This window comes from Rhinatrema bivittatum, chromosome 2, assembly GCF_901001135.1.
Source record: "Rhinatrema bivittatum chromosome 2, aRhiBiv1.1, whole genome shotgun sequence".
Taxonomy (NCBI): Eukaryota; Metazoa; Chordata; class Amphibia; order Gymnophiona; family Rhinatrematidae; genus Rhinatrema; species Rhinatrema bivittatum.
Genome location: NC_042616.1, coordinates 247,228,820 through 247,255,705, shown reverse-complemented (window position 1 = coordinate 247,255,705; position 26,886 = coordinate 247,228,820). Strand labels below are relative to the sequence as shown.

At 43.5% G+C, this 26,886-nt stretch overlaps 1 protein-coding gene across 1 annotated transcript in view; it reads right to left on the bottom strand.

Moving 5' to 3' along the window:
- The window catches only part of SNRK (SNF related kinase), an 81,864-nt gene that overhangs the window by 20,933 nt on the left and 34,045 nt on the right, over nt 1-26,886 (bottom strand). The window contains exons 2-3 of the mRNA XM_029589376.1: nt 9,280-9,421; nt 1,154-1,366 (exon numbers count right to left, since the gene is read on the bottom strand). Coding sequence (XP_029445236.1) covers nt 1,154-1,366; nt 9,280-9,421 — 355 coding nt within the window. The remainder of the gene's footprint in view (nt 1-1,153; nt 1,367-9,279; nt 9,422-26,886) is intronic.

Below are 26,886 nucleotides of genomic sequence, written 5' to 3'. Positions count from 1 at the left end.
CCCCCTTATTTAAAAAAAAAAAAAAAAAAAAAGACTCCCTGGTGGGCCAGTGGCAGCCGAGAGCTTAAGGGGCACTCTAGGCCATCAAAGGACTACCAGGGAGTCTAAGTATGGGGCGGAGTCTCAGGGCCACTGGACTACCAAGGAGGCTGTTATATTTAAAGGGGCGGGGTCCACTAGACTAGCAGGGAATGTGTTTTATGGTGGGACAGGGTCCGGGGGTGGGGGACAATTTAGAACAAAGGGGAGGGCTTGACAAGGGTGGGCAGGGCACTGCCACACAATGGAAACAACTTTTTATTTATGTATTCATTTATTTTTAAGTATTTAACTTTCTGTGCCTCCTCAACAGACAGCAGTGGGGTGGGTGGGGGAGGGCTGTGTGGACCTTTTAAGACAATGGCAGCCCCGGGTGAATTGGGCTGCCAGCAGACATTTTTTGCTCCTCCTCCACAATATTTTCTCTCCTGGTATTTTTCCACAAGACAAAAATATTGTGAGGAGGCCACCGTAATATTTTCCCAGGGAGGGACCAAATATCATGGGAACACCGCCCCCCCCGGTGTGGTAAAATATTGCTGCTTAGTGAATGCAGCACTTAATCTGTTACTCTTACTTGAAATGGAAAGATCAGTGTGGTTTTTTGTTTTGTTTTTGTTTTTTTTGCATAAACATTTTTGTTCGTGAACAATAAAAGGAAAATACAATACAACTTTTGATGTACATTTTGTTATCCCCCATGTGTCTGACTGCTCTCCCTCCCTCCCTCCTGCACAAGTCACCTGAAATGCCTCACGGTAATATGAATCCATGTCAATGATACACTTTGTAAGCTATGGCAGCTAAAAAGGACCTTTAGATCAGAGTGGGTCTTAGCTCCGACTGTAAATGTCTGTACACAGGATTTTACATTTGTGATCAAAGCTGGATTCATTTCTGAATTGTTTCCTTAAAAAAAAAAACTGATTCAAAATACTACAGTTTCAATTTTATACTAATATTGTCAGCTTTGCAAATACAAAACTGGCAAGTTCTTTGACTGTAACCTCAATATTAAGTCAGATGAAAGATGCCAGCCATTAGAGACTACAACATGCAACCACACCAGTCAAAAAAAGAAACATCCCCTACGTTAAACCAGCTGCTAACTTACTCTACTATGGTATCCCGATCTGCTATGTCACCCAGGACCATCCGCTGTATTATACTGTTATGTTCCTCCTCAGACAGGTTTTTGTATGAAACGAGGGGGATGTTGTATTTTGTTGCAGGCGACGGGTCCACTCCTTGGAGCCATGGATGGTTTTCAATCTCTTCCAAAGATGCTCTTCGCTTTGGGTCTCTCTGCAACATCCGAGTAATCAGACTGGGAAGAGAAATAAACATGAGCTAAGGATTTCAGAAAATAATCTTCACAAATATAGTGCTGGAACCTCACTTATTACTGTCAGTTCATATTGGTCTGAGTCTTTAGATAACGTAAGAAAGGTTCACAGCAAAACTGGAAACAGAAGAAAAAACTACAACCAGAGGATAAATGTCATAGGTAGTTTATCCTGCAGGTGTTACGCCTCCAAGTATCACCAGAAAGATAAGGTATCGGGCTTCTCTGTCATTCATTGCAGGTTATTTTGTTTCTTGGCTCAGCAGTTTCCTCTTGCTCCTTCATGCTTTTTCTTTAAACAGAAATCAGTCTCTATTAGGCTACGGCACCACAAGCTTTCTTTCACAATTATCTGGGGAGTGGGGGCTCCCTTTTTAACCCTCCTCCAGTTCAGTCCCAGCAGTGATGGCCCTTAGCCAGAGGCCACAGACCGTGGCTCCCCTCAGAAGCCAGCACACAATACTCCAAGTTCAGCCAATCGGTGTCACCGGTGAGCACTCCCTTCCCCACCTCACCCCCTAGTCTCTCATCCTCAAACCATGCTGGCCTGGGAAGCAGAAGATGGCATGCACAGCACTGCCACTAGTTCTTTTTTCTTCTCCTATTTCTTATTCATTTATTCACAGATTTTTATTTTTTTTTTAAATTTCTCTCAGGTTGGCCCCAGGTCTCAGGTAACAATGCTTTTCACAGGAGGTGGATTTGGGTTTGTAACCCCATTCATTAGGGCAAGTCTGGCCAAAGGAGGGAAGCCCCTACCGGCCAGCCACCAGTGCTGAGAATATACCACAAAGACCATGCCTTTTTAGCCCTAGGGCTGGGGTTCAGGACTGCTTGCCACCTGGACATGACCACCTGGGAAGGAGCAGCAGCATTTCAGACTGCCAAGGACATCGGGTATAAGATTTCAGGCACCACTCTCCGACTAACACAATATAAATTAAAGCGAGTTCAGAGGGACCCAAGCAGTGGAATCTAGAGGACCACAAGAATATAGCCAGGTTCACGTGTGACTTGATTTTATGCACTGCAAAGCAGAAACAGCATAGGGGGCTCTATCCTTTCCCCAGGTGTCGGATGCCACCCACACAACAGCCAGGGAAAACATACATCACGTTATCACTTGGTTCCAACACTTATTGTACAGTTAACAATGAACTGCAAGTGAATGCATGGCCACGGTCACTGTCTATTTTGAATTGTTTTAAATATGTGATTTTTTAATTTGTGTTGTAATGCTGCTTGATATTATATATTCTTTGCCACTTTGGGACCTTTCTTGATATATTTCAAATGATATACAGTAAATAAAATAAATGCTACATGAGCAGCAAAGCTAACCCTAACTGCTCTGGCCAAACGTTTTGCAAAATATATTTAAGATCAAATTACTTTTACCAGAATTTAACTCCCCCACCCCCCAACATTTCTATAGCGCTACTCAAAGCACGCAGCGCTGTACCAAATAAAAAGCATGAGAGTCCCACTCAACAGAGCTTACAATCTAATCAAGACAGACATACAGGGCAAGAGATTCAGGGAATTTCATTTATAAAGACAATGGCTAAAAGTGAATGAGACTGTAAGGGTTAAGATTTAAAAGTAGCCTCAAAAAGGTGGGTTTTTAGATGGGATTTAAATGAAGCAAGAGGAAACATGTGGCAGCAGCTCAGGAAGTGGTGGTAGAGGAGAAGGGCACAGATAGGAGCGACTTGCCTGTTGAGCGAAGTACACGAGGAGGGGTGTAAAGAGAAGAGGTGGTGAGGAGCTGCAGAGTAAAAGGAGTTTGAACTATATGTGGGTGCGGATAAGGAAGCAATGTAGTGACTTGAGGAGTTCTAGGGGTGTAGAAACTTTGGAGATAGATAAGTCGTGCAGCTGAATTTTGGATGGATCGTAGTGGAGAGAGATGGCTTGCTGAGAGACCTGCGAGGAGCAAGGTGCAATAGTCTAAGCAAGAGGTGACAGAGTGGAGAAGAACTCTGGTAGTGGGTTCAGAAAGGAAGGCATGGATTTTTGTAATGTTATAGAGAAAGAAATGATACATTTTAGCAGTGTTTTGGATATGTGCAGGGAAGAGAGAGGGAAGCCCACGATAACCCCAAGGATATGGGCTGAGGGGGACTGGGAGGATTACAATGTTATCCATGGGAAAAGAGGGAAAGTGGGCTTGGGAAGAAAGACAAGGAGTGCTGCCTTGGCTGTATTGGATTAAACGTGGCAGAGGGCAGGCTGAGATCTTGGACCGGATTCCTGATGTAGAGAGGTAAGTCTGGGAATCTTCACCGTAAATATGGTACTGAAAGCCATGAGAGGAACTCAGAGCACACAGGGAATTAGTATATAGTGAGAAGAGAAGAGGGCCAGGGACGGAACCCCAGAGACACATCAATTGATAGTAGGAAAGCAATAGAGAAGGATCTGCCAAAAGAAACACTAAAAGTGCGATGGGAAGAGGGAAGGCGAGAACCAAGACAGGCCAGAGTCCTGAAATCCAAGGGAGGACAGAACAAGGCGTAAGTGCTGATCAAGTGTCAAAAGCAGCAGACAGGTCAAGGAGGATAAGGACAGAGTAAAGGTCTTTGGATTCAGCCATAAACAGGTCAACTGAGACTATGGCGGGGCTGTTTCTATGGAATGTAGAGGAAGAAAACCAGACTGGAGGGGATCAAGAACGGCTTGAAATGGAAAAAAAAATATCTAAACGGCGGAGATGAATAGCATTTTCAGGTAGTTTGTAAGCGAAAGCGAGGAGGGAAATGGGATAATAGATGGCAGGGCAGGGCAGGTAGGGGGCTCAGTAAGGGCTTTTTAAGTGGTGTGATCAAAGCATGTTTAAAAGCAGCAGAACAGTAGCAGTGGGAAGTGATAGACTGAGGATGTGAGATGGAAAGGATGAATATGGTGGAGACAGAACTGAGGAACTGGGTGAGAATGGGGTCAGAGGAAAAGTAGTGAGTTTGGGAAGAGAAGATGGACAGTTTCTTCCACTGTGACTTCTAAAAAGGACAGAGTGGCAGAGGCCAGGAAAAGTGTAGAAGAAAGAAGTGGGGGGAGAGGGAGGTAGAGATAACCTGGTTGAAAACTCAAGAGTAATATTGTGAATGGAGAAATTACTTACCTGATAATTTTGGTTTTCCTTAGTGTAGACAGATGGACTCAGGACCAATTGGTTGTGCTCTTCTGCTAGCAGATGGGAGACTGAGTCAGATTTCAAAGCTGACATCACTCTAGATATACCCCTGCAGTAACCTCAGCTCTTCAGTATTCTCTTCGAAAAGCCATTGTGTATATATCTTTGCTTAAATAACTTGATTAAACCTGAATAAAACTTCATTGAACTGGTTCAACTAATTTCCAAACTGGAGACCACCAATGCACTCAACCAATTAACGCAGACACCAGACAACTGCAGGTGTCTTGAACTAAGGCTAGGCCGCGGCTTATCTGTATTTGCAAAGTCTCGAGGTTCGCTATTTGAGGTTCGCCTTTTCTGGGGCATCCATGGGCAGGATGCAGAGTCCAACTGTCTACACTAAGGAAAACGAAATTATCAGGTAATTTCTCCATTTCCTAGCACGTAGCCAGAAGGACTCAGGACCAGTGGAATATACAAAAGCTACTCCCGGACTGGGCGGAAGGCTGCCCATGGCCCACTTAGTACTGCCCTTGTGAAGGCTGCGTATTCTCGGGCTTGAACATCCAGGCGGTAGAACCTGGAGAAGGTGTGTATGGAGGACCATGCTGCTGCCCGACAGATCTCGATGGGCGATAGCAGCTTGGTTTCTGCCCAACTGCCTGTGCCCTCGTAGAATGAGCCTTAACTTGTAGTGGTAAGGGCTTTCCTTGGCTGTATTGGCTGCCTTGATTACATCTTTGATCCAGCGAGCTATGGTTGCCCGCGAGGCTGCTTCTCCTTGTTTCTTCCCGCTGTGAAGAAATAACAAGCGATCCGTTTTGTGCACCGGTTCTGATCTTTTCAGGTACCGCACTAGGAGTCTGCCGACATTTAGATGGCGAAGAAGGCGCAAGTCTTCAGAGTTCTTATGTTCATCTGGAGATGGTTTGGTTCAAGTAAAACTCGGAAACTACTTTTAGTAGGAAGGAGGGGACGGTGCGCAGCTGTATGGCTCCAGGCGTGAACCTAAGGAATGGTTCCTGACAGGATAGTGCCTGCAGTTCAGAGATGCAACGAGCTGAACATATTGTCACCAGGAATACCGTCTTCAATGTTAAGAGGCATAGTGACAGACCGCGGTCTGAAGGAAGCCCCAGCTAGGAAGTCTAATACTAGATTGAGATTCCATACAGGCACCGGCCACTTTAGGGGTGGTCAGAGTTGTTTAACCTCTTTTCAGGAAGCGGGACAAATCTGGATGGATTGATAGTCGGATACCATCCACTTCGGCTCTGAAGCAGAACAGTGCGGCTACTTGGACCTTGAGAGAGTTGAATGACAACCCCTTCTTCAGAACTCCAGAATCATGGAAATCTTGGCTGTCCACGGGAGTATCCCGCGGTCCTCGCACCAGATCCGTATGTACGACAGGGATGTGGAGAACTTGCGCCCTCGAAGCAAGGTGTCAATCATGGCCTTTGAGTAACCACGCTTCTTCAAGCGAGTCCTCTCAAGGGCCAGACCCGTAAGAGAGAATCGGGACGGATCTTCGTGGAGAACCGGGCCCTACCGGAGAAGATCCCTGTGTGGAGGTAGGCACAGAGGGTTCACCGCAAGGAGTCTTTGCATGTCTGCGTACCATGGTCGTCTTGGGCAATCCAGGGCCTCTAGTAGAACTAATCCCTTATGATGTTCTATCTTGCAGATGACCTGGCCATGGGGGAGAAAGGCATATAGCAAGTCTTCCTCTGGCCAAGTCTGGACGAGAGCGTCAATCCCTTGGGAGTGTGGCTTTCGTCTGCAGCTGAATAACCTGGGGACTTGGGCTCTGAGACGGGTGGCCAGAAGATCCATGGCTGGGAGGCCCCAGAGATTTACTATCAGTTAGAAGGCTGTGGTCGACAGCGTCCATTCTCCCGGGTCCAGGCTCTCTCTGCTGAGGAAGTCTGCTGAGACGTTGTCTTTTCCTGCGATGTGGGAGGCAGAGATCCCTTGTAGGTTTATCTCCGCCAATGCCATGAAAGGGTCTATCTCCAGAGACACCTGCTGGTTCCTGGTTCCTCCCTGACGGTTGTTGTAAGCAACTGTTGTAGCGTTGTCCGACATTACTTGAATCGCTTTGCCTCAGATTCTGTGGCTGAATTGCAGGCATGCTAGTCTGACTGCTCGAGCTTCCAGGCGGTTTATGTTCCATTCCGCCTCTTCCTTGTTCCACTGTCTCTGGGCCGTCCGTTCCTGACAATGGGCTCCCCACCCTCGGAGGCTCGCATCCATGATGAGCAAGGTCCAGTTCGGTGGGGATAGGCTTACTCCTCTGCTTAGGTGGTCTTCCTGTATCCACCACTGGAGCTGAGAATGTACCTCTGCTGGTAGTTGGAGGCAAATTGAGTAGTCCTGGGACAGTGGATTCCATCGTGACAGTAAGGAGCGCTGAAGCGGTCGCATATCGGCCCTTGCCCACGGGATGACCTCCAGAGTTGATGCCATGAGGCAGAGGACTTAAAAGATAGTCCCATACTTTGGAGCACGCATTGGCCAACTGTCGTAATTGTTCCATCAGTTTCCTTCTCCTCAGGGGAGGGATGTCGCCCCCAAGAGGGTCTCCACATGTGTGGACCCTTGCACCAGATCGGGACCTAGCCCAACCAAGGCTGCTCAATCTTATCGGTGTTCCCTTTTAACCTCGTGGGAAGAAGAATTTGGTACAGCAATCCGAGCTCTGGAGACCGGAGACCTGAATTTAAAGATTTTTTCTTACCTGGTCTCGGCGCTTACCAATCGTGTGCCGGATGGTCTCCAGCTGCGGGGAGAGAAGGAATTACCTTCACCGCTTAATTCTGCATCCGCTGCCTTTCAGCCACACTGTGGGTAAAGTCCACGCCGGGAACCGGCTACCAGACTAAGGCACACCTCTGAGGGATATCGGAGATCACTTCAGGAATTCTCGACTGGTGGAGGGACCCTTAGGTATCACTGCAGGAGAGCGGGGCTCGATCTTCTTTAAGGTAAATTTTGTTTCTTCTTTGCTGTAATTCTTAACACTATTCAAGTGTGTGGGATAGTGTCCGCATCTGCTAGAAGTCGGAGAGATACTGAAGACCTGAGGTTACCTCAGGGATATATCTAGAGTGACGTCAGCTTTGAAATCTGACTCCGTCTACCATCTGCTAGCAGAAGAGCACAATACTCACTGGTCCTGAGTCCATCTGGCTACACACTAGGAAATTGTCATGAAGTAGTTAGTCATAGTCTGGGCAGAGACTGCCTTTCAGCCACACTGGGGAGGGAAGCGAAAGATGTTTGAGGAGGGTATGGAGTTTGGCAAAGAGACAGGAAGGGTTGGATGCAACAGTTTGTTAGATGGACACAGCAGTCTTACTTGGCAAGTGCAATAGCAGACGGAAAGGAAGTCAGCATGAATTTGAAATGTATGAAATCTGCATAGGCACAGGATTTTAGCCAGAGATGTTCTGGAGAGAAGGTACAGGAAGGTAGGAAGTGAATTCTAAGGGTGAGCCAAGGCTGGGGATCATTTATCAAGCCAGTCTGAGATGGATCTCCATTAGATCAGGACACACATCCCATTTCTGTTGGACCATCTGTGAGGTTCCACAGTGTTAATTGCTAAAAACAAATCCAACAGTGACTACAGTCTTCCTGCTTCAAGTCCGATTTTTTTTTATTACTCAGAGTCTCAAGGTTGTGAAACATTCTCAAGGACCAACAAAAAATACACTGCAATACGTGCACAGTGGAGACCTCTCAGGCCTGGTCTTTGGAAGATGTCTGTTGTATTACTCCAGACTGTCCACACTGCCCGAAAGCTTACACGAGAGAAGCAGTTCAATAGAATACCTGTTGAAAAGCACTATAAAGTGAAAGCATCAGCTGGGCAGCTTTAGAAAAACATTCCACAAGTCAAGTGGTGGTGTCTGTCTGACAGACCCCCCACCACATACATACACAGTCTAGGACCAGTACAATCCTAATTATCGAAAGGCAGCATAGAGCAGCAACATTACTACATCACTAGGATTAAAAACTCCTCATTCAGCTCACAGAAAATAAGCTAACCATAGTCAGCTAGACAGCAGCTGAGAAAAATGAAGGGCTCCATGTCCAGAACTTTGTTAGGGCTGTCAGGTGATGAGATATGAATCCTGCTGATGCTGCACCCCCTTGGACATGACAGGTACCTGGCAGTATAAAGTCTCAGGTCCTCTACCAGTGCTGTGTGCCAAGGAAAGCAAAGTTCAGCATTTTTCCTACCACTCTGATATAATTAGAGTGCATTTAGGTGTCTTAAATTAATATATCGGGCAAGGAAAGATCTGGTTATAAAAATGAAGCCGCTGGAGCAAGAGGAGAGTAAAGTGATAATACGGCAAACAAATGGTGACCAAAAGAAGTTATTTGACCAATGGTGTCCCCTCCGTAGACAACCACAAAACAACCAAAACAGCAAGTTCTGTTTCTATCACTACAGGTCAGTTTTTCCAATATAAAATGCATAACCAATTTAAAAAAAAATAGTGTTGACATCAATTAATCCTTTCAGCCGATTTTTTCTAGTTTTTTTCACAGTAGTTCGCTTCCCTCCCCAGTGTGGTATATGGAGATTAGGATGTCAGATGAAAACAGGATGACCATACTGTAATGAGATCAGATCAAGAGCACACCTGGAGCTATGTACGGCTCTCCCTGCAAGAGAACAAATCATTATGCTGGACAGACAGGTCAGGTCTCCTCCAGCCTCAGCACTCATGCTTCTACTTACTCTTTACAGTCTTTGGATACGTGCACAGGCACCGTGTATTTACAGTCCATGATCATGGTCAGAGTTTCACTGTCATTTGCTTCTTGGAATGGAGGAGTTCCACATACCAACATGAAAAGAATGACACCTAGGCTCCATATATCTGCAAACAAAAAAACAGGGGTTGTTTTTGAGTGTGTCAAGGAGTCAGAAAAACCAAGTTTCACAACAAGATGTGCTGGTGAAGGTACCGTTACAGTAATAGCTAAAGGATGTGGAGTAACAGGTTTATACCATCAGACGTACTATAGCTTTGGTACAAGTTTTCACCAACAGGCCTAAATGGTTATCATACAGACCAGCGTTTCACAAACTGGTCCTGGAGTGCCTCCTAGTCAGCCGGGTTTTCAGGATGACCACAATATACATGAGTGTGAAGCAGTGCTATAGATCTTTGATATACAAACACAAATCTGCCTGATCTTAGTTTTATAGAAGCTCAAACTTAGCTCTATATTTTTTTTTTTCATATTGGTGGTTGGCACCATGGCTTGACTACAGGGTTCAGTGTGTCAGACAACAAAAGCAGATGTCGGGCAGGCTGCAGTGATGCATACAAGCTCTGGTCGGGTGTGGGGAGAAAGCTTGCTGCTACAGACACTCCTGCTGGCAGAATAGCAGTACTGAGAGGTTTAGTCTGAGGCACGAGCCCCTCCAGCCCTTGATCAACGTTGAAACTTGAACTGCTCAGGCATGCGGCACTGAGGAGATATTCTCTGTTCATTCACGTCCTCCTTTATATGCCTGTAAAACCATAGTTTAAAGTATCACTAAAAAGCCATCAAACATTACTTCAGTGTAAGAAAATCAATTCAGAAAAACTAAGATATCAATCAGCTAGGCAATTATTTGTTCTATTTTCTTTAGCTTTAATGTTTTACCACAACACAAACTAAGAGATTCAATATACCATGATAAATCCTGTTGTGAGCGGTCATGTACAAGCAAAAGTAATGAACATGTAACTCGAGCCAGTCATTTTCCAGCTCATACACAGCTGTTTTGTTGCTTAAAATGCAACTCCCCTGCTAGGAGGAGTTTTTTGGGTTTTTGTTTTTTTTTGGGGGGGGGGGGGCTTTGTAAATGACAAACTTTTCTTCCTAATACAAACATAAAACTCAGTTTTGATGCTAAAGCCTTATTCTGTATTTCTCACAAGGGACTGAGTGAAAACCACAATGACAAAGTACTACAAATGTAAGCCAAAACGTTCGACTACCTCGATGTGCAGTAACAGTAAATGCCAGCAGATAAAGACTGAATTGGCCCCCCCTCTAGTAGAAAGACATGGGATGAAGAGAAGACATCACTTTGGAAAATTAAGACTGTCGGTTGCCACGGCTCCTTCAGCAGACCACATGAGGGAATGTACGGACATCTCACAGTGACACGCTGGCCGGATGTTAAACCAATCCTTCAGAATCCTGCTCAGCTTTAGATTTGCGGGCAGCAGCTGAATGGCGTTGTCAACCAAAACAGAACTCAAACACACACTAGGAAGCTATAAATAAAGTTACCAAAAATGATGGACTGGTTTATCATTTGCACAGAATTACGGGGGTGGCACAGGCTGGCAGAAAACAAGGTCTGCATCACCAGGAGGCTGAATATGCTGGGTCCAGGGCAGACTTCAACTAACATTTTGAGTCCAGCATTTAGTGCTTCAGGAGAGAGAAAACAATACCACCAGGCTTGGTCAGCAAGCCGCAGCTTTGAAAATATATATTTCTGAGGCATTTTAGAAGTAGATTTTAGTGGTTTTATTTCATCATGGGAAAACTGCACTTTGAAGCAACTTTGTCAAAGCAAAATCTGTCTTATGTAGATTTTTGTAGAATTTGACCACTTGCAGCTTCCATCCAAGAAAAAAAAAAAAAAATTTAAAGTGCAATAGTGATTTCTTTAATGGTATCGCAAATTAAATTATAGCAGATTCCACAATGAATTCATAAAATTAGTTTTATATCAAGAGAAAAAAAAAAACAGCATAAAAAATGTATTTATGGTAATTTTTAACCCGCCCATTACCTGACACTTGTTCTGGATGGTTGACAAGAAATACACAGTTTAAAACAGCATGAAAAATAATTTTTTAAGCAATCAGAAATTAAAATTAGACAAGGTTAAATATAGAAGCCTTTAACCTGTTTTCGGAAAACACGATAATCCTGAAGCTGCCTAATCTCCACCGGGAGGCCATTCCAAAGGAAGGGGCGGCCCACAAAAAGGCTCTACTTCTAGTTTCTTACAACCTGTAGCACGCGTGACATCTGTACCTCAAACTTCCCAAAGATGGAAATCCAAACAAACATCTAGTTCTGCCCAAGGAAGTGCTACCAATAACATTCAGTACAAATATTAGCGTATACCCTGGTACACAGCTCTACTCCAAAGACTTCATAATCTAAACCTGAGTTTAGAGAGCTTGAGTGGCCAGCAAAAGGTCAGAGTAAAAAGTAAATACAAGAATGGGCTGGATGTCTCCACCCTTCCACATTAAATCAACTTATTTAATCATTTTTAGAACCCACTTATTCCAGTGGGTGCAATGTGACAGTAATTTGAACATGATTACTTTATGAGGAAAATAGTTAGAAAAGAAACCAAAAAGGTGCTGCTACAAAGGTAAAGAGGGTACAGCAGGTGTGAGCATTGTTTAAAAATACCATCTTGGAAGCCCAGACAAGATGTATTCCACACATTAGAAAAGGTGGAAGGCCTAATGACTGCTGGCATGGTTAAAAGATGAAGTGAAAAGAAGAACTTCTTTCAAAAATTGGAAAAAGAAACAAACTAAAGAAAATAGGAAAAAGCATAAGCTTTAGCAAATTATATGTAAAACATTGATAAAGCATGCAAAAAAAGAATTTGAAAAGAAGCTGGCCATAGAGGCAAAACTCATAAAACCTTTTTTAAATATATCCAAAGCAGGAAGTCTGTGAGGGACTCAGTTGGACCATTAGATAATCAAGGAGTTAAAGGGGCACTTAGGGAAGACAAGGCCATAGTGGAAATACTAAATTAATTCTTTGCTTTGTGTTTAAGAAGAAAGGTTTGGGGAGATACCTGTGCTAGAAATTGTATTTAATGGCAATGATTTGGAAGAAATGAAACAAATCATGGTGAACCTAGAGTTTGTAATAGGGCAGACTAACAAAACTAAAGTAGCAGCAAATTGCCTGGACCAGATGTTTACAACCTAGAGCTCTGAAAGAACACAATTAAATTGCAAGCCTATTACTAGTAATTGCAACCTATCATTAAAATTGTCTATTAGATCTAAAGATTGAGGGTAGTCAATCTCCAGGGTTCATCCGGGAAACTATATAGACACATGAGCCTGACTTCAGTGTCAGGAAAAAATGTATAGAAACTAAAAATTAAAATCATAGAAAATATAGAAAGGCATGGTTTAATGGGACACAACCAGCATGAATTTACACAAGTGAATTCTGGTCTCACCAATCTGCTACATATATTTTTGAAGAAGTTAATAAACATTTGAATAAAGGTGATCCAGTGGATATACTACAATTTGTATTTTCAGAAGGCGTTGACAAGAACCCTATGAGAGACTCCTAAGAAAAATAAAATTAAATTAAAAAAAGAGAGACATGTCCTATTGTGGATTTCAAACTAGTTAAAAGGAAAGAGTAGAAATAAATGGTCAGTTTTCTCAGTGGAGAAAGGTGAACAGTGGAGTGCCTCAAGGATCTGTACTGGGACCGGTGCTATTTTAATATATTTATTAAAGGGGATGACAAATGAAATTATCAAATTTTCAGATGAGACAAAAATATTCAGAGTAATGAAATCACAAGCAGATTGCAAGAAATTGCAGAACGCCTTGCTAGACTGGGCATCCAAATGGCAGATGGATTTTATTGTGGACAAGTGTAAAGTGATGCACATAGGGAAAAATAACCACACTGCAGTTAAATGATTTTAAGTTCCATATTGGGAGTTATAACCCAGGAAACTGATGTGGGTGTCACTATAGATCAGGGGTCAGGAACCTTTTTGGCTGAGAGAGCCATAAACGCCACATATTTTAAAATGTAATTCCATGAGAGCCATACAATATGTTTAAAACTAAATATAAGTAAATGTGTGCATTTTATGTAAGATCACACTTTTAAAGTACAATAAGTCTCTGAAAATATTACACCAGGCCTTAAGACACCAATACATCTCCTATTAGGAAAACGGACCAAGTCAGGCTGCTATAGAGTCCTACACAGAAACTACACGCCAGCAGAAAACCTCACCTGAATCACGTGCTGTCCCTCACCTAACATAGAATAAAGAGACCAAAACGCATAACAAGAAGCATGCAGACAAAAACTGAATTGGAAACTGCAACAAGCCAGAGTCTCTGTATGCAGTGTAACAAAGGAAAAAAGAAACATCACCCATCCTTATAAAACAAATCAAGAAATATAAAATCATCAGCAGTAAAACTGTACTAACAAAAAGAACATATTTCGAAACAGCTGATGAGTGGAATATCCAATAATTAAAAACTCATATAAAACATTTCCAGATACCAACAAAATATTTCAAAATAGCAGACACAAAGACCCAGTAATGAAAAATAAGGATACAAACATTTTTTTGCTCTGCATACCTGGGAACGTTTGATATCCAGGTGTCCTGAGATTGTTCTGAATTAGCAGGAGGTGGGGTGGTTTGCTTGGAACTTTCTCCTCTCTCAGTCACATACCAGCGCTCTCTCTCACACTGGCTCTCAATGACACACCTATACATACATGCTCTCAGTACTCACATATACACGTTTTTTCTCACTCACTTATATAGGCTCTTAATTACACATTTACACACATGCTGTCTATCTTTTCACGCTTACACACACACACAGGCTTTCAATCACATAAATACATGCTGTCTTTTTCTCTCACACACAGACTCATTCACATGCTTACAAACATGTCCTCTCTTTCTCTCATTTACACACAGGCTCTCAATCACATACTCACATGCTCCCTCACCTAAATCAGCTCTCAATCACACACAGACACACATGGTCTCTCTCTCTCATTTAAACACAGGCTCTCAATCACATATTCACATGCTCCATCACCTAAACCAGCTCTCAATCACACACAGACACACATGATCTCTTTCTTACTTATACACACAGGCTCTTAATCATACATACACATGATTTCTCTCACACACAAAGGATCTCAATCATACACACATACTCTTTCACACAAACAGGTTTTCAATCACAAACTTACACAAACAGGTTCCCAATGGTAAACTTACATTCATGTTCTCTCTCTCTCTCACAGGCAGGCTCTCAATCACAGACATACTCTCTTTCACATGTACAGGCTCTCAATCATTCACATACATGCAATCTCTCACTCTCTCTCTCTCACACACACAGGCCCCCCCTCGCGGCCCGGAAGAGGAAGTGAAGAGTATCGGGTGCCTGCGCGGCAAGAAGAAGCCACGCTAGTGCGCTCGGCATCGGCCCGAAGAAAAGAAGACTGCAGCGCGGCTCGGAGGAAAATGAAGAGGTTCAGCTGCGGCCGATGGGACTCCGCCTCCGCGAGGGCTGAAAATGAAGAGGTTAGCGTTGGGAGGAGGCTGCTGCTGCCGCGAGTTCCCGGGGTGAGGGAGAGACAGAGTGAATGAGCGAGCAAACACACATGCTTGCTCGCTCATTCACTCTCTCTCCCCCCCACCCCGGGAACTCGCGGCAGCAGCAGCCTCCTCCTCCCAACGCTAACCTCTTCATTTTCAGCCCTCGCGGAGGCGGAGTCCCATCGGCCGCGGCTGAACCTCTTCATTTTCCTCCGAGCCGCGCTGCAGTCTTCTTTTCTTCGGGCCGATGCCGAGCGCACTAGCGTGGCCTCTTCTTGCCGCGCAGGCACCCGATACTCTTCACTTCCTCTTCCGGGCCGCAAGGGAGGGGGGGGCGAAGAGAGCACGCCGGTGCCGCTGACTCCAGCTGTCCTGCCGCGTTCCGCCCGGGCTGACAGCATTTTAAGCCCGGGCGGAGGAGGACCGGGGAGCAGCTGGGTCAGCGGGAAAGTGTGGCGACTGTCTGCGAGCCAGATGCAGCCCTCAAAAGAGCCATATCTGGCTCGCGAGCCATGGGTTCCCGACCCCTGCTATAGATAATACATTGAAATCCTCACCTCAATGTGAGGCAGCAGTCAAAAAAGCAAACAATGTTAGGAATTAGGAAGGGAGAAAAAAACAGAGAATGTCATAATACTCCTGTATTGCTTCATGGTGAGATCATACCATAGTCACCACATCTCAAAAAAGATATAGCTGAACAGGAAACAACCAAAATGATAAAGGGATTGGAACGGCTCCTCCTAAAGACAGGATAAAGAGGTTAGGGCTGTTGAAAACAAGATACTGGGCTTGAAGTTCCCTCGGTCTGATCCAGTATGACAAACGTAGGTTCTTATATTTTGAAACAGTTGTGTTTCCCATTGCCAATGATGGTTTACAAGTACATTCCAACAGCTGAATAGACACTAGTTTTATGCAGTTCCTTTTTATTGCTACATTCAGCACAATACTGTAGTAAAAATTAATCAGAATGCAATGTAAAATTAAAATTGTCATTGTACTATGATTTGTGAATAGACTGTAAAAATCTTGAACTTTTAAGATCCTGAGATAGCAGCTGCAGTCTGCATAAAAGGCTGTTCTGCTAGCTGAGCTTGTAAGAGAGTCCTGTCTATTTTAGCTAAGATGCTCAAGGTCCATCTCATTGTTATTTCCATAATGGGGAAGGTTTCATTATTGTATAGTGATAAACCAACCAATAGATAAGCTTCCAAAAATGAATCAACTTGCAAACTCTTCCATTGGATTCAGAAAATATATTTACAAATCTAGGATTGTGTGGCAACTTAAAAGAACAAAATACTCTCACCGTGTACTCCTGCGACCCAATAATTTGTTTTGGATGGTGAGAGTATACGGTGACTATTTCTTCCCTAGTTCATGCACACCCTGTACCCCAATCTACCCCAGTGCGAGCCCCCCCCCCCCCATCCAAACCTTCCATTCCTCCCACTCACCCAAGCGCATTCCTCTCTCCTCTCCAATCCACTCATCTCTTCCTCTCCTCCTCCTCTGCAGTTCTCACTCCTTTCCCAACCCTGCCTCTAAGTCCCAGAAAGCCAAAAAAAGACACTTCCTTCCTTCTCCCCACAAGGATCCTTCAGAGCAAAAGATGGCTCTTCCCCTCCTGGGTCCAACCCCCAACATGGACCTCTCCTCCCATCATGGAATCAACGATAAAAGTAATACTCGCTTCACTGCCACCACTCTCCCCAGTGTGCCACCTGCTGGCCAGAGAGAGGGAAGCACCGAGGTGGTGGTAGAGAGGGGATAGTTTAAGAGCATGGCCCAACATCCTCTCCTAACCATTTCTGGAGATGAACAATTTCCATATAGTGTTACAGGCTTTGATTCTTATGGGTATTGACTATTACAACATCATTTACCTAGGAATTTCAAGCTTACGGGCATTACATATTCAAAATTCTGCAGCCCATATCTTAACTGGGGCATCGCAATTTGACCACATCACACCTATTTTGGTCTCTTATAAAGCCTTAACTCTGATCCATAAGGCATTATACAGCGAGGCCCCACAGTGTGTGGGCTCTCAATCTATAGGCCACAAAGGACTTTCCGCTGTATGGGCCTGTTAGAAATTCCAACACATCATCAGGTTCAGCCTGTGGACTCATGAAAGATTGTTCACTTTAGCAGGCCCGATCTTGTGGAATGCTTTTGCCAGCTGCATTAAGAAAGTAAGTTTTTAAGACCTTTAAAAAAAACATTAAAGACTCCCCTTTTTAAGAGATCCTTTCTTTCAATATTTATTTATTTATGTATTTAATTCTTTTCTATGCCGGTATTAGTGGTTACATCCGAACTGAAGGTAAGGGAAACTCTTTTATAATGTTACATCATTTGTTTTTAATATGACTTTCTTTAATTTTACGAATATACATGTTGTAACCACTTAGCATTCTAGATAACACTGTATAAAAGTGTTTTAATAAACAAACCAAGCCTTGTCGCCACAATAAAAGCTGAGTGGTGCCTAAACCTGAGACTCCAATGATTTCCATCACAGCAAACACAACCAACACTGGGACCCCACTACTACCATGGTTGCACTTACTGGCGCCCAATGTCAGATCAGCATTTCCAGCGCTGACCCTCACCACTGCCCTACCCAGTTCCAAATCTGGCCATATGAGCAGTAAGCACCACCAGTGCCTTGGATTCCTGGCAATAGCATCTCTTAACCCATTTCACCACCGTTATTCTCCTCAGTGCACTTAAGTATTTGGTTAGCACAGTAGCCAGTCGTTGGTGTAAGATGGACAAAGCAAATCCATACGCGCATTTATTTGCAAGAAAGGTTCAATTTAACCTCTTCTAGTGATGAGACACTCGACTGATGTTTTGAATTGGCTTCTACATTCACAATAAGGAATCAAATATGGCTTTAACATCACCCTATTAACCAAACTAAACAGTTAAGTGAAAGCACAGAACAATTCTATTCTATTGTACTTCTTCATATTTTTTATCCTTCTCTATGGAGTAAACATTTCACTTCCAGCAATAAAACTATTAAACAATCTATTTGTTTATTGTGTTCTAACAAAGCAGAGAGCCAAGAATCCCTAAAAGAACTAGAACAAGTCCATCTATTATTTCAACTTCCTTTTATCTTGCATATTGCATTAAATGGATTCCAAAACTGGATATATTTGTACAGCAACAGATAAAATAAAACCTGCATTTCACACCTCATTATCACTAGCAACCTCCATTCTTACAGCACATCATGCTATGAGAAAAAATGTCCACAAGATTCTCCAACACTAAAATTTGATGAACACATGCACTTTGCAAACATTCACAAGATCAATACAACTAAGAAAAGTTTGATTTAACGTTCATATTACTGTCATCAGGTTGGTGCCAGCCGCTGACAATGACTACAGGGTGGATTGGTGCTCCTTAAAATCAAAGTCTGTGTCCACCTTGTTGTCAAACCAATGGTCCCTTGACAGGGTTTATCCGCCAGATGATTAGGCACATCTTCACAAAGGCTACCTGCTCTCAGCCATATGAGTCTTCAAGCCCCTAAGGAAGTGGCAAAAGCCCTAGCTGTGGTATCACAAGCCTCGTACCCAGAGCGGATCAAGCGCTTCTCACATTTTCCCAACGTCCTCCACTGCTCAACGAAAGTCTGCATGTGCTGGGTCTGACAAACCCATCAAAGATATCAAGCTTTTGCATGCATTCATGCAAATGTTGAACCACATACGGCTGGATGGGTCAAAATCCAAACACTAAAGCATGGATCCCTGGAAGACACCCCCTCAAACATATCCAATGCTTTAGGGTCCTTCCCAGGTGCTGTGCTAGAGTGATCACAAATGCATTTTGCATGCTTCAAAAGTTGATTCTACCACTATCAACTGGTATGGTAGGTGAACCACCCCAAACTCTGGAGAGACTTGCTCCCTATACTTTAGGTCAAGCTTTTGGGCCACCAGAAGGCAGAATATAAACATCTACCATATCCTCATCTGTAGGAGTCTATGCACCAGAATAGAAACAGAGTCTGCTAGAGGTTGAAGAAATTAAGGAAGCTTGAAGAAATTTGCTCTTGGATCTGCTCCTTCCTGACAGTGGACGGACAGTGCCATTTGCCAGCTTATCCAAGAAATATGAATAAAAAAGGTTTCCCAAAAGAGAGGTATGTTGGAGCAAACCCAGTAAGGTGTCCGAAGGGATCCCCGTTTAATCTTCTTCCTACTCAGATGGCACGCTGAGCCATGACCCAGAAACAAGGAGGGAGACTGAGGTGGGAGACCTCTGATGATCTCAATGGACTGACCCCACTTCTTCCCTTTCTAATGAAGGGACTGCCTTGGATGGGGCAAATCTACTACTTCAAGGAGGGAGCTTACTCCCACCACTAGGAGCCCCTGGGGGGGCTTTGAGCAGCTCCACAATGTGTGAAAAATTCCTCTCTCTTGAAAAGGAGATATTCCAACCTCCCTCTGGACTTCAGGATTTAAGGAAGTAAAAATTCTTTATTAACTTTTACAACTGGGGTCCCACTGGATGAGGAACCCTTTGTGTCAGAGTTGGAGGAGAGACATCCTCTTTAGAAACCAAAAATCAGTTCATCCTCACTAAAGATTGCCAATGCCAATGATATCAAATAGGATCTTAGAGCCGAAACTGTAGAAGTAGTAGTGGCTGGCTCCAAGGTACTCTGTGCCAGTTAGGTGGTTACATCTCACTGCCCAGCAAAAGGACTGACCAAGTGCACTGGTGACACTTCCTTCCGTATCACAGAAAAACTTCTGCACTTTAGGCAGCCCGCTCAGAAAAGGATGTAGCTCTACATTACACCTATTCTTGTACAATATCAATAAGAGGACAAACCATATGTTACACCTTTATACATAGCCTTATTTTCTGTTTACTATAATCTTTTTGGTTCTATTAGTTGAGTCCTGTAGATCCTCTAATATGTAACATGATCTAAACTTGCCCACTGAAGAGTGCAAGATAAATAAAATGATGTTGAGGAGGTACTCCAAGCTGAAGAAAGGAAAGCTGACAGACATTGCTGGGTCCAGGGGTGACTCAGCACCATGGAGATCGTCTGCACCTATGCAGATGAGGCAACTTCGCACCTCCAGGTCAAAGACAGTTCCGCTTGTTTAGGCAAGTAAGATAGCTCAAGAGGGGACTCTTTATGCTTTGGGCACCCTTCTCTGTGCCACAGCTGGTGGTGTAATCTTCTATGTCACGCTGAACTCCTGACCTGTGACTAATCTGGGAAATCAGTGCCATGGGGTGGGTGGGGGCAAGGGGGGTCAAAATCTTTCCCTGACTTGTGGAATTTGGAGGGAGAGGCATCCAGCCCCAACTTCCTGCACTGGGATGAGGAGTAGATCCACTGTCCTGCCGCTTCATATCATGGAGCCAGGCTTCTGTCAGGAAGTGCACTCCCCAGGGCCTCCATTTTCCAGATATGGCACTACTGCATCTGCTGGGACATCCTATCACAACTGTAGCAGTTGGCAGCATCATGATCCAGAGCCAGGCAGCAATAGCTGATAGAATGAATCTGTAATTGGCATTGGCATCCATAAATTCAGGCCTTAAATCCATGGCATTATTTGCCTTGGGCTTCTCTATAATCTGACTTTTTTCTTCTAGAACTGAAAAGTTCTTTTGAGGGGCTGCCAGGTCAGTGGCAAGAAAAAATTACAAGGCGGCAGAAAAATGGCCAAAAACAAACCAAAAGGCAAAACAGAAGAAAGACCAAGGGGCTCATGAGGCACCATGTGCACAGGATCTCCCGAGCATGCTCAGTAAGACTTTTACTGAACTCAGAGCTGGATCCTTGTCCATTCTAACGGATTATGACACCCATGTGTTATGGGTGATTCGTGCCTTTTTTTTCGATGGAGAACCATTAACTATGCAGATTTGGAAAGAAGGATTGGGTCCATTCTTTGGAACCCTGCCTGGTATTTGTGACATGGACTGACCACTGTCAGAGACAGCAAGCTGAGTTTGATGGACCTTTGGTCTGACCCAGTATGGCATTTCTTTTGTTTCAGCAGGGCAGCTGCTGAACAAAATGGTACTCTGGGCAAGAGCTGCTTTTGGTATCACACTTCCCTTTCATGACTGTGTGCTCAAAGACTCAAACTGATCCAAAAGCCTTGATATTCTCCTCCTCCTTCCCATCCCCTCAATTCTTTGCTTCGCAACCTTTTTGCCCACTCCCTGTATTTCACTCACAATTTTCTTAAGAAAGCTTCATCCTGAGATTTTTTTTTATTTAACATTTTTTATATTCCACCTATACAAGACCTCATTCTAGGCAGATCACTGGACAACACACAGCAGCATATATCAAACATGCAAACTGATCATACAAAACAAAATAAAATTATCTCTCAATTAAAATTGCACAGGTTGTGCTACTTTGAGGTTTGTATTCTTCCACTCACCTGTCCAGAGTTAGGCCCAATCTTAAACCTATCTCACCGACAGCCTAGATAAGACCCTGGCCTCAGACTGGCAGTGGTGGCGAAAGGAGAGCCAGGAATTTCTGGAGACTTTGGTCACTTAAATTGCAAACATGGAAGAATCACAGGGGCAGACATACTATTCAAGACAACTATGTTTTGTTAAAAGGTGAAAAGCAATTAATGAAACCCATGCTTCTAAGCTAGCTCTCACTGAAAATCTGTTCCTTGCTCGATTATGCATTAATCACACCAAAAGGAGCAACTTGCAGTTTGGCGGGTCAAAACCTGTACACCTACTCCACTAAATATGTGAAAAAATCTCACACATACCTCAAGAGGTTAAAGGCATTAACTGAACTGCTGTCACAAGTACAGCAGAACTAGCTTTCGCCTTTTTACCTGAGTTTTATTTCATTTCTAAGGAGATAAGCTAACAGTGTTTAACATTTCTGAAAGCTCTAATTAGACTGTTCTGAGAGATGCTAAGGAAAACTAGAAACTTCTGTGCAGATCCCCATGAGCAGTGCAGGCAGGCTTCATACCTATAGATACAATGGGATAAGATTCAAACAGCTGAGGCATGAAGAGGTGCAGAAAAAAGGTGCACATTTTATTCCAAAATGACTGGAAAAAAGAAAAAGATTATTAGAGGGGGAAAAGGTTTTAAGAAGAAATGGGGCCAGGAAGAGAGGAGAATTAGTGTTTAAGAAAATCTAGTACTACTACATTAAATATAATCAATTGTATTGCAAGACGTGATAGGCAGACAGGTTCTTTTTCACAACCTATTTGGTAAAAAGGGTTTTCTCTGACAAAGCATAATTTAAATTCACATTGTCAATGGCAAAAGATGGGCGTTTAGTCTTGTATTTAACTGCTTATAACTCTCCCCAGCCATTTAAAGCAGTTCTATGCCTCAATGCACCTATCCAGCTATGAAAGAAAGGCAGTGGGGCTCGAAAAAGTATATAAAAAATATTCGTTTTGTCTCAACATCCTTTTCAGCCCCTGAAAGGGCTAAAACTTGCAGGGCCATACTTGGGCAATCATACAGAGACGGGAATGAAGAAATGGGAGGGGGAAGATTTTAAAATCACTCCTTCTGGGAAATGTTTATCCCCCTCTCTGCCTTTATTTTCAAAAAAAAAAGGCATAACGAGCAACTGCAGAGACGACTCTAAACACAGACTTGTGCGGTGCTTCTCAATCTGGCCTTTGGGGACCAGCCAGCCAGACGGGTTTTCAGGATATTCATGACCACTATGTATGAGAGAGATTCCCTCAGATATATTTATTCAGGATAGGCTGGCGGGGGCAAGGATCTATTTGAGCACCGGGTACACAGGGTCCAAGAACTTCATTTTTGGAGAGTAACCAACGGATGCTGCCCTGCCATCCAAGCAGCAACGGAAAAAAAAAAAAAAAACAACATGATTGAGGGATCTGAACCTAAAACATTACTCATTCTGCCTTCACACTATCCAATATCATGGTGAGGCAGGACTGAGGTTTGTATTAGGATACCAGCAATATTCTTTGCAGGTTATACCTTTTATTAGGCTATCAGGAGAATTGTTTTTATTTTTATGAACATGCACATCCAAGACTTATTAGTCCAATGGTTCAGATGTTACTCAACAATGGGGCCGATACCAAGAGCTGAACGTTAAAACTGTAAGTTAATGGTATGAATGCATCAGGAGTTAAAAACACGCACAAAGAAAAGGCTTTCTGTGCATAAAATATCAACTACAGGTCCTGGCACCAGAACTCCCGCTCTGCCCATAGGCTATTAGCCCTGGAAACCTTACTCATCCTCGGACTGGGAGTTAGGAAACCACGAGGTAATCCTGCACACCTCACTGCGCTGGGGGTAATAACTAACGCCACCATCAGCATGAGATTTCCATGCGAGGGCCCCAAGCAACATGCACAGTTACCAATGAACATTTTAACCGAGGGGTAAACTGTGCACTGTGCCAAGCGTACTTTATTGCATCGGCCTCAATGTAAGCACCAAAGACGCAATGATTTAATTGGCGACAGGTATTTTCAGTATAAGTGATCTTCGGTATACTGCTGAAATGATAAACAGCTACAGTTAAGACGTGAAACACCAATGGTCAAAAGTTCTCACAACCATGCAAATCACAGAGTGCAACAGATACAAGGGACTGAACTGAGCGGTCTGCCGACAATTGTTTTGGGCTGGGCCAGCATTTGGTAGAGGACTGATGGTCCGACTAGCCAATGGCATGTCCCTGAACACAACCTCCCGCTGCAGATCTGGAGAGTCATGTTTGCATGCCTTTTGCATGTCAGCTACCAGCAGAAGTACAATAAGAGAGATCAGCAAACCAGCAAAATGGAAGAGAGCAACCATGTGCCAAAGAAATACCATGCAGTGTGAAGAGAAGAGAGGCTCAGGAGAGGCTAAAACAGGGCTACGGAAAGGAATAAGACAATAGACTAGGAAAGGAAGGGGGAAAATAGGTACTGAGTAGCTGCAAATGAAGGCTCGTGGTGCCAGATGCCTGCCCTGCTTATGACTTAGCTAGAAGTACAAAAGACCACGAGGAAACTGCTGGGTCCAAAAAAAAACAAAAACACACACACAACCTGATTTTGAATCAAATCTATTATGGTCATACTGTAAAATATATTTCATCCTATAGCCCACAGCTAGGCCATTACATTGGCAAAGTAGTAGCTGTCCTGTGCAATCACTGGTGAGTGACAGATTACATACACAAGGAGAAATGGAGGCAGTCAGGGAGAAGGCATAGAGAGTTTCTGCTGCCTACTGAACAACACACAGACATTCAGCAATAATTGGAGAACAGGTATCGGCCGCATCACGGAAGTGCCATAGCTAGCAAATCGATACAGATGTTCAGGCCTCCTGTGCCACAAACAGGCCTGCTTTCACAATGAATGCTCATGAGAGAGATCTGCATATATTCGATAAAAACCACCAGGTTCATTCATATGCTACAACTATCCTAAAAACCAGACCTGCTACTGGCCTGGAAGACCAGTTGCCAACCCTGGTACAGGTGCTGGAAAAGGTAAGATGTCACCTCTACTCAACTGCCCAACAGTCACGTAGATTCCCAAATATTCTTCACCCACTGAGGATGCAACGGCCGGAAAAAGCACACCTGGCCAAAATTCAACCCCGGGATACCGGCACCTTACCACGTAAACCCCAAAATTATGTAGTGCCTACCATGGCTGTCCTTAGGAAGGTGTGCAGGCCGGGTTCAATCAAGAGCAGCAGGGCACTGGAATACTGAAATTATATAGTGTTGGGAATGGATTTACCAAGCGGATGGGGAGGCCAGGAGAGTTGCCCCTAATCTCCCTCTCCAGGGTACCTCTGATTGCCTACCCTTCTATAAATGAGGGTTTCAGTACTAATGACTTATAATCCACATACTTCTGTCTCAAGACACTGTCTTATTAACTTTGCAACAGTGAGATGGGTCTTCATATGGAGCTCTGTAAACCAACCTATTTATAGTTCAGCAGTATCCTAGTAACGAGAAACCCAGTTTCAAAGTCACTTCACGCAGACATAAAAGGAAAAAAAATCTTTCTTTGCCATCAATTCCTGTTCTATTAAGTGCTAAAGTAGTACAACGGACCAGCAGCAGAACAAAAGCTGGCACAGCCATGGGAACTCCTCTTCCCCAATCTGACCGCTTCTCCAGTACTCAGATTCTGTGAACATTTGGCTCTGCCACGTCTATTAGGATGATATATGTGCGCCTAGTACATACCACAAAGCCTTGTATGGGACAGAAGCTGACCCATAAAGGGATGCGTGCCACATTTTTTTGTTTTGGTTTGTTTTATTCACATTCTGGCCTTTTTTGCACTCAAATTTCAGTTTATGGCATTTTTGTTTTGTTTTAAGAAAACTGCATGCGCCATTTGCAAACCGTGCACTCTTTTCCAAACAAACTCCAAAAAACTCAAAAGTTTTCATGAGGGACTGGGCATTCGTTTCAGGATAAAATGAACCAAATTGAAAATGGCTGCTGTGGCTCAGATTACCATTTGTTTGCAAAGGAAAGCAGATTCCTAACCGATACCTTCAGGCGTTCAGTCCTGTTGTAGACGTTACCAGAACAGGAATGGATGGTAAAGAAATATCCCATTCTATGATAAAATCCTGCAGTCAGAAACTTTACAGCACTACACATGTCCAGTAATAATAATACTTGGGACTTTTATAAAACACTCCTGGACCCAAACAATCCTATGGGACAAAAAGCAATCGCTTATACAGTGAGATCAGCAGCAGCCCAAAGATCCATCCTTCCAACGGCTGCATCTGCTGATACCCATTTTTCTATTCTAGTGTTTTGCAAAGGCACATCATAGCTCTGTATATTTCTTCTAAACAAGCACGTGCCTTTTCAGCATACAAGGAAGACTTCCCTATGGTAGCTATGTGGAAGCTCTGAAGAGCCAAGGATCTTATTGGCATTTTATAGAACTCATATTTTTTGATATATTGATAAATTCTATCTTCCTCTTGACTAATTTAAAAACAAGAATCTTTGGTATCTGTTTATTTTTATATTTCAGATTTGTCCAGTGTAAATAATTTCCTCAAGGTAATTTCTCCTGAAATGTCCAAATAAACACTTTTTCTGGTTTCTATAATATGATGAAGCTCTCTGCTGAAAGATTTTCTGATTCCTTTATATACTTTTCTTCAGTTATGCCCTTAGTGATTTGCAATCTAGCATGGTAGATGTATAAATCCAGCAGCTCTCAACCAGTGCAACACAAAGCATAGGCAGTTGTGTCGCTATCCTCCGCAAGACACCGCACTTTCCAGTCTCCCGCCGGCCTAGCTGCCCTTCCCGCTCCTTCTCTTACCTGAACTTGACTATGCTGACAGCCCAGGCAGAGCACGACTAAAGAGTTCATGGAAGCACATAGGGTGGGGGAGGGGGCAGCAGTAGCGGCACAGACTTTCTTCCCACCGATATGGCCCAAAACAGGAAATGGTGTGCAGTGGGCCTAAATTGGAAAGAGAAGCATCAGCAGCCCTGGGCTCGATTAATTGGGCACGGGGAAGACAAGAAAGTGAAAACACAAGCGTGAGCGCAAATGAGAACGCACGTACCTGTGTGACAGAGGGTGTACGCACCAGAGCGGGCACCTGTGTAACTGAGTATTTCTATGAATGTGAGAGAAAGAGAAAGAGAGAGGAGAAAGTCTACAAGCATAAACCTGGCTCTTCTCTTCCTAACTTAAGACAATTTTAGGGCACCTGGGAATCAAAAGTACTAGGCATGGAGAGCAGAAAATGTTTTTAAAATCCTTATTAGCTCTAATTATTGGGTCTGTGTGTCTGTTTTGAAATATTTTTATTAGTTTCTAAAAACGCATAAACACAATTTCCAATTACTGAATGTTCTTATTCAACAGCTATGGTTTTCCTACTATCAATTTTATA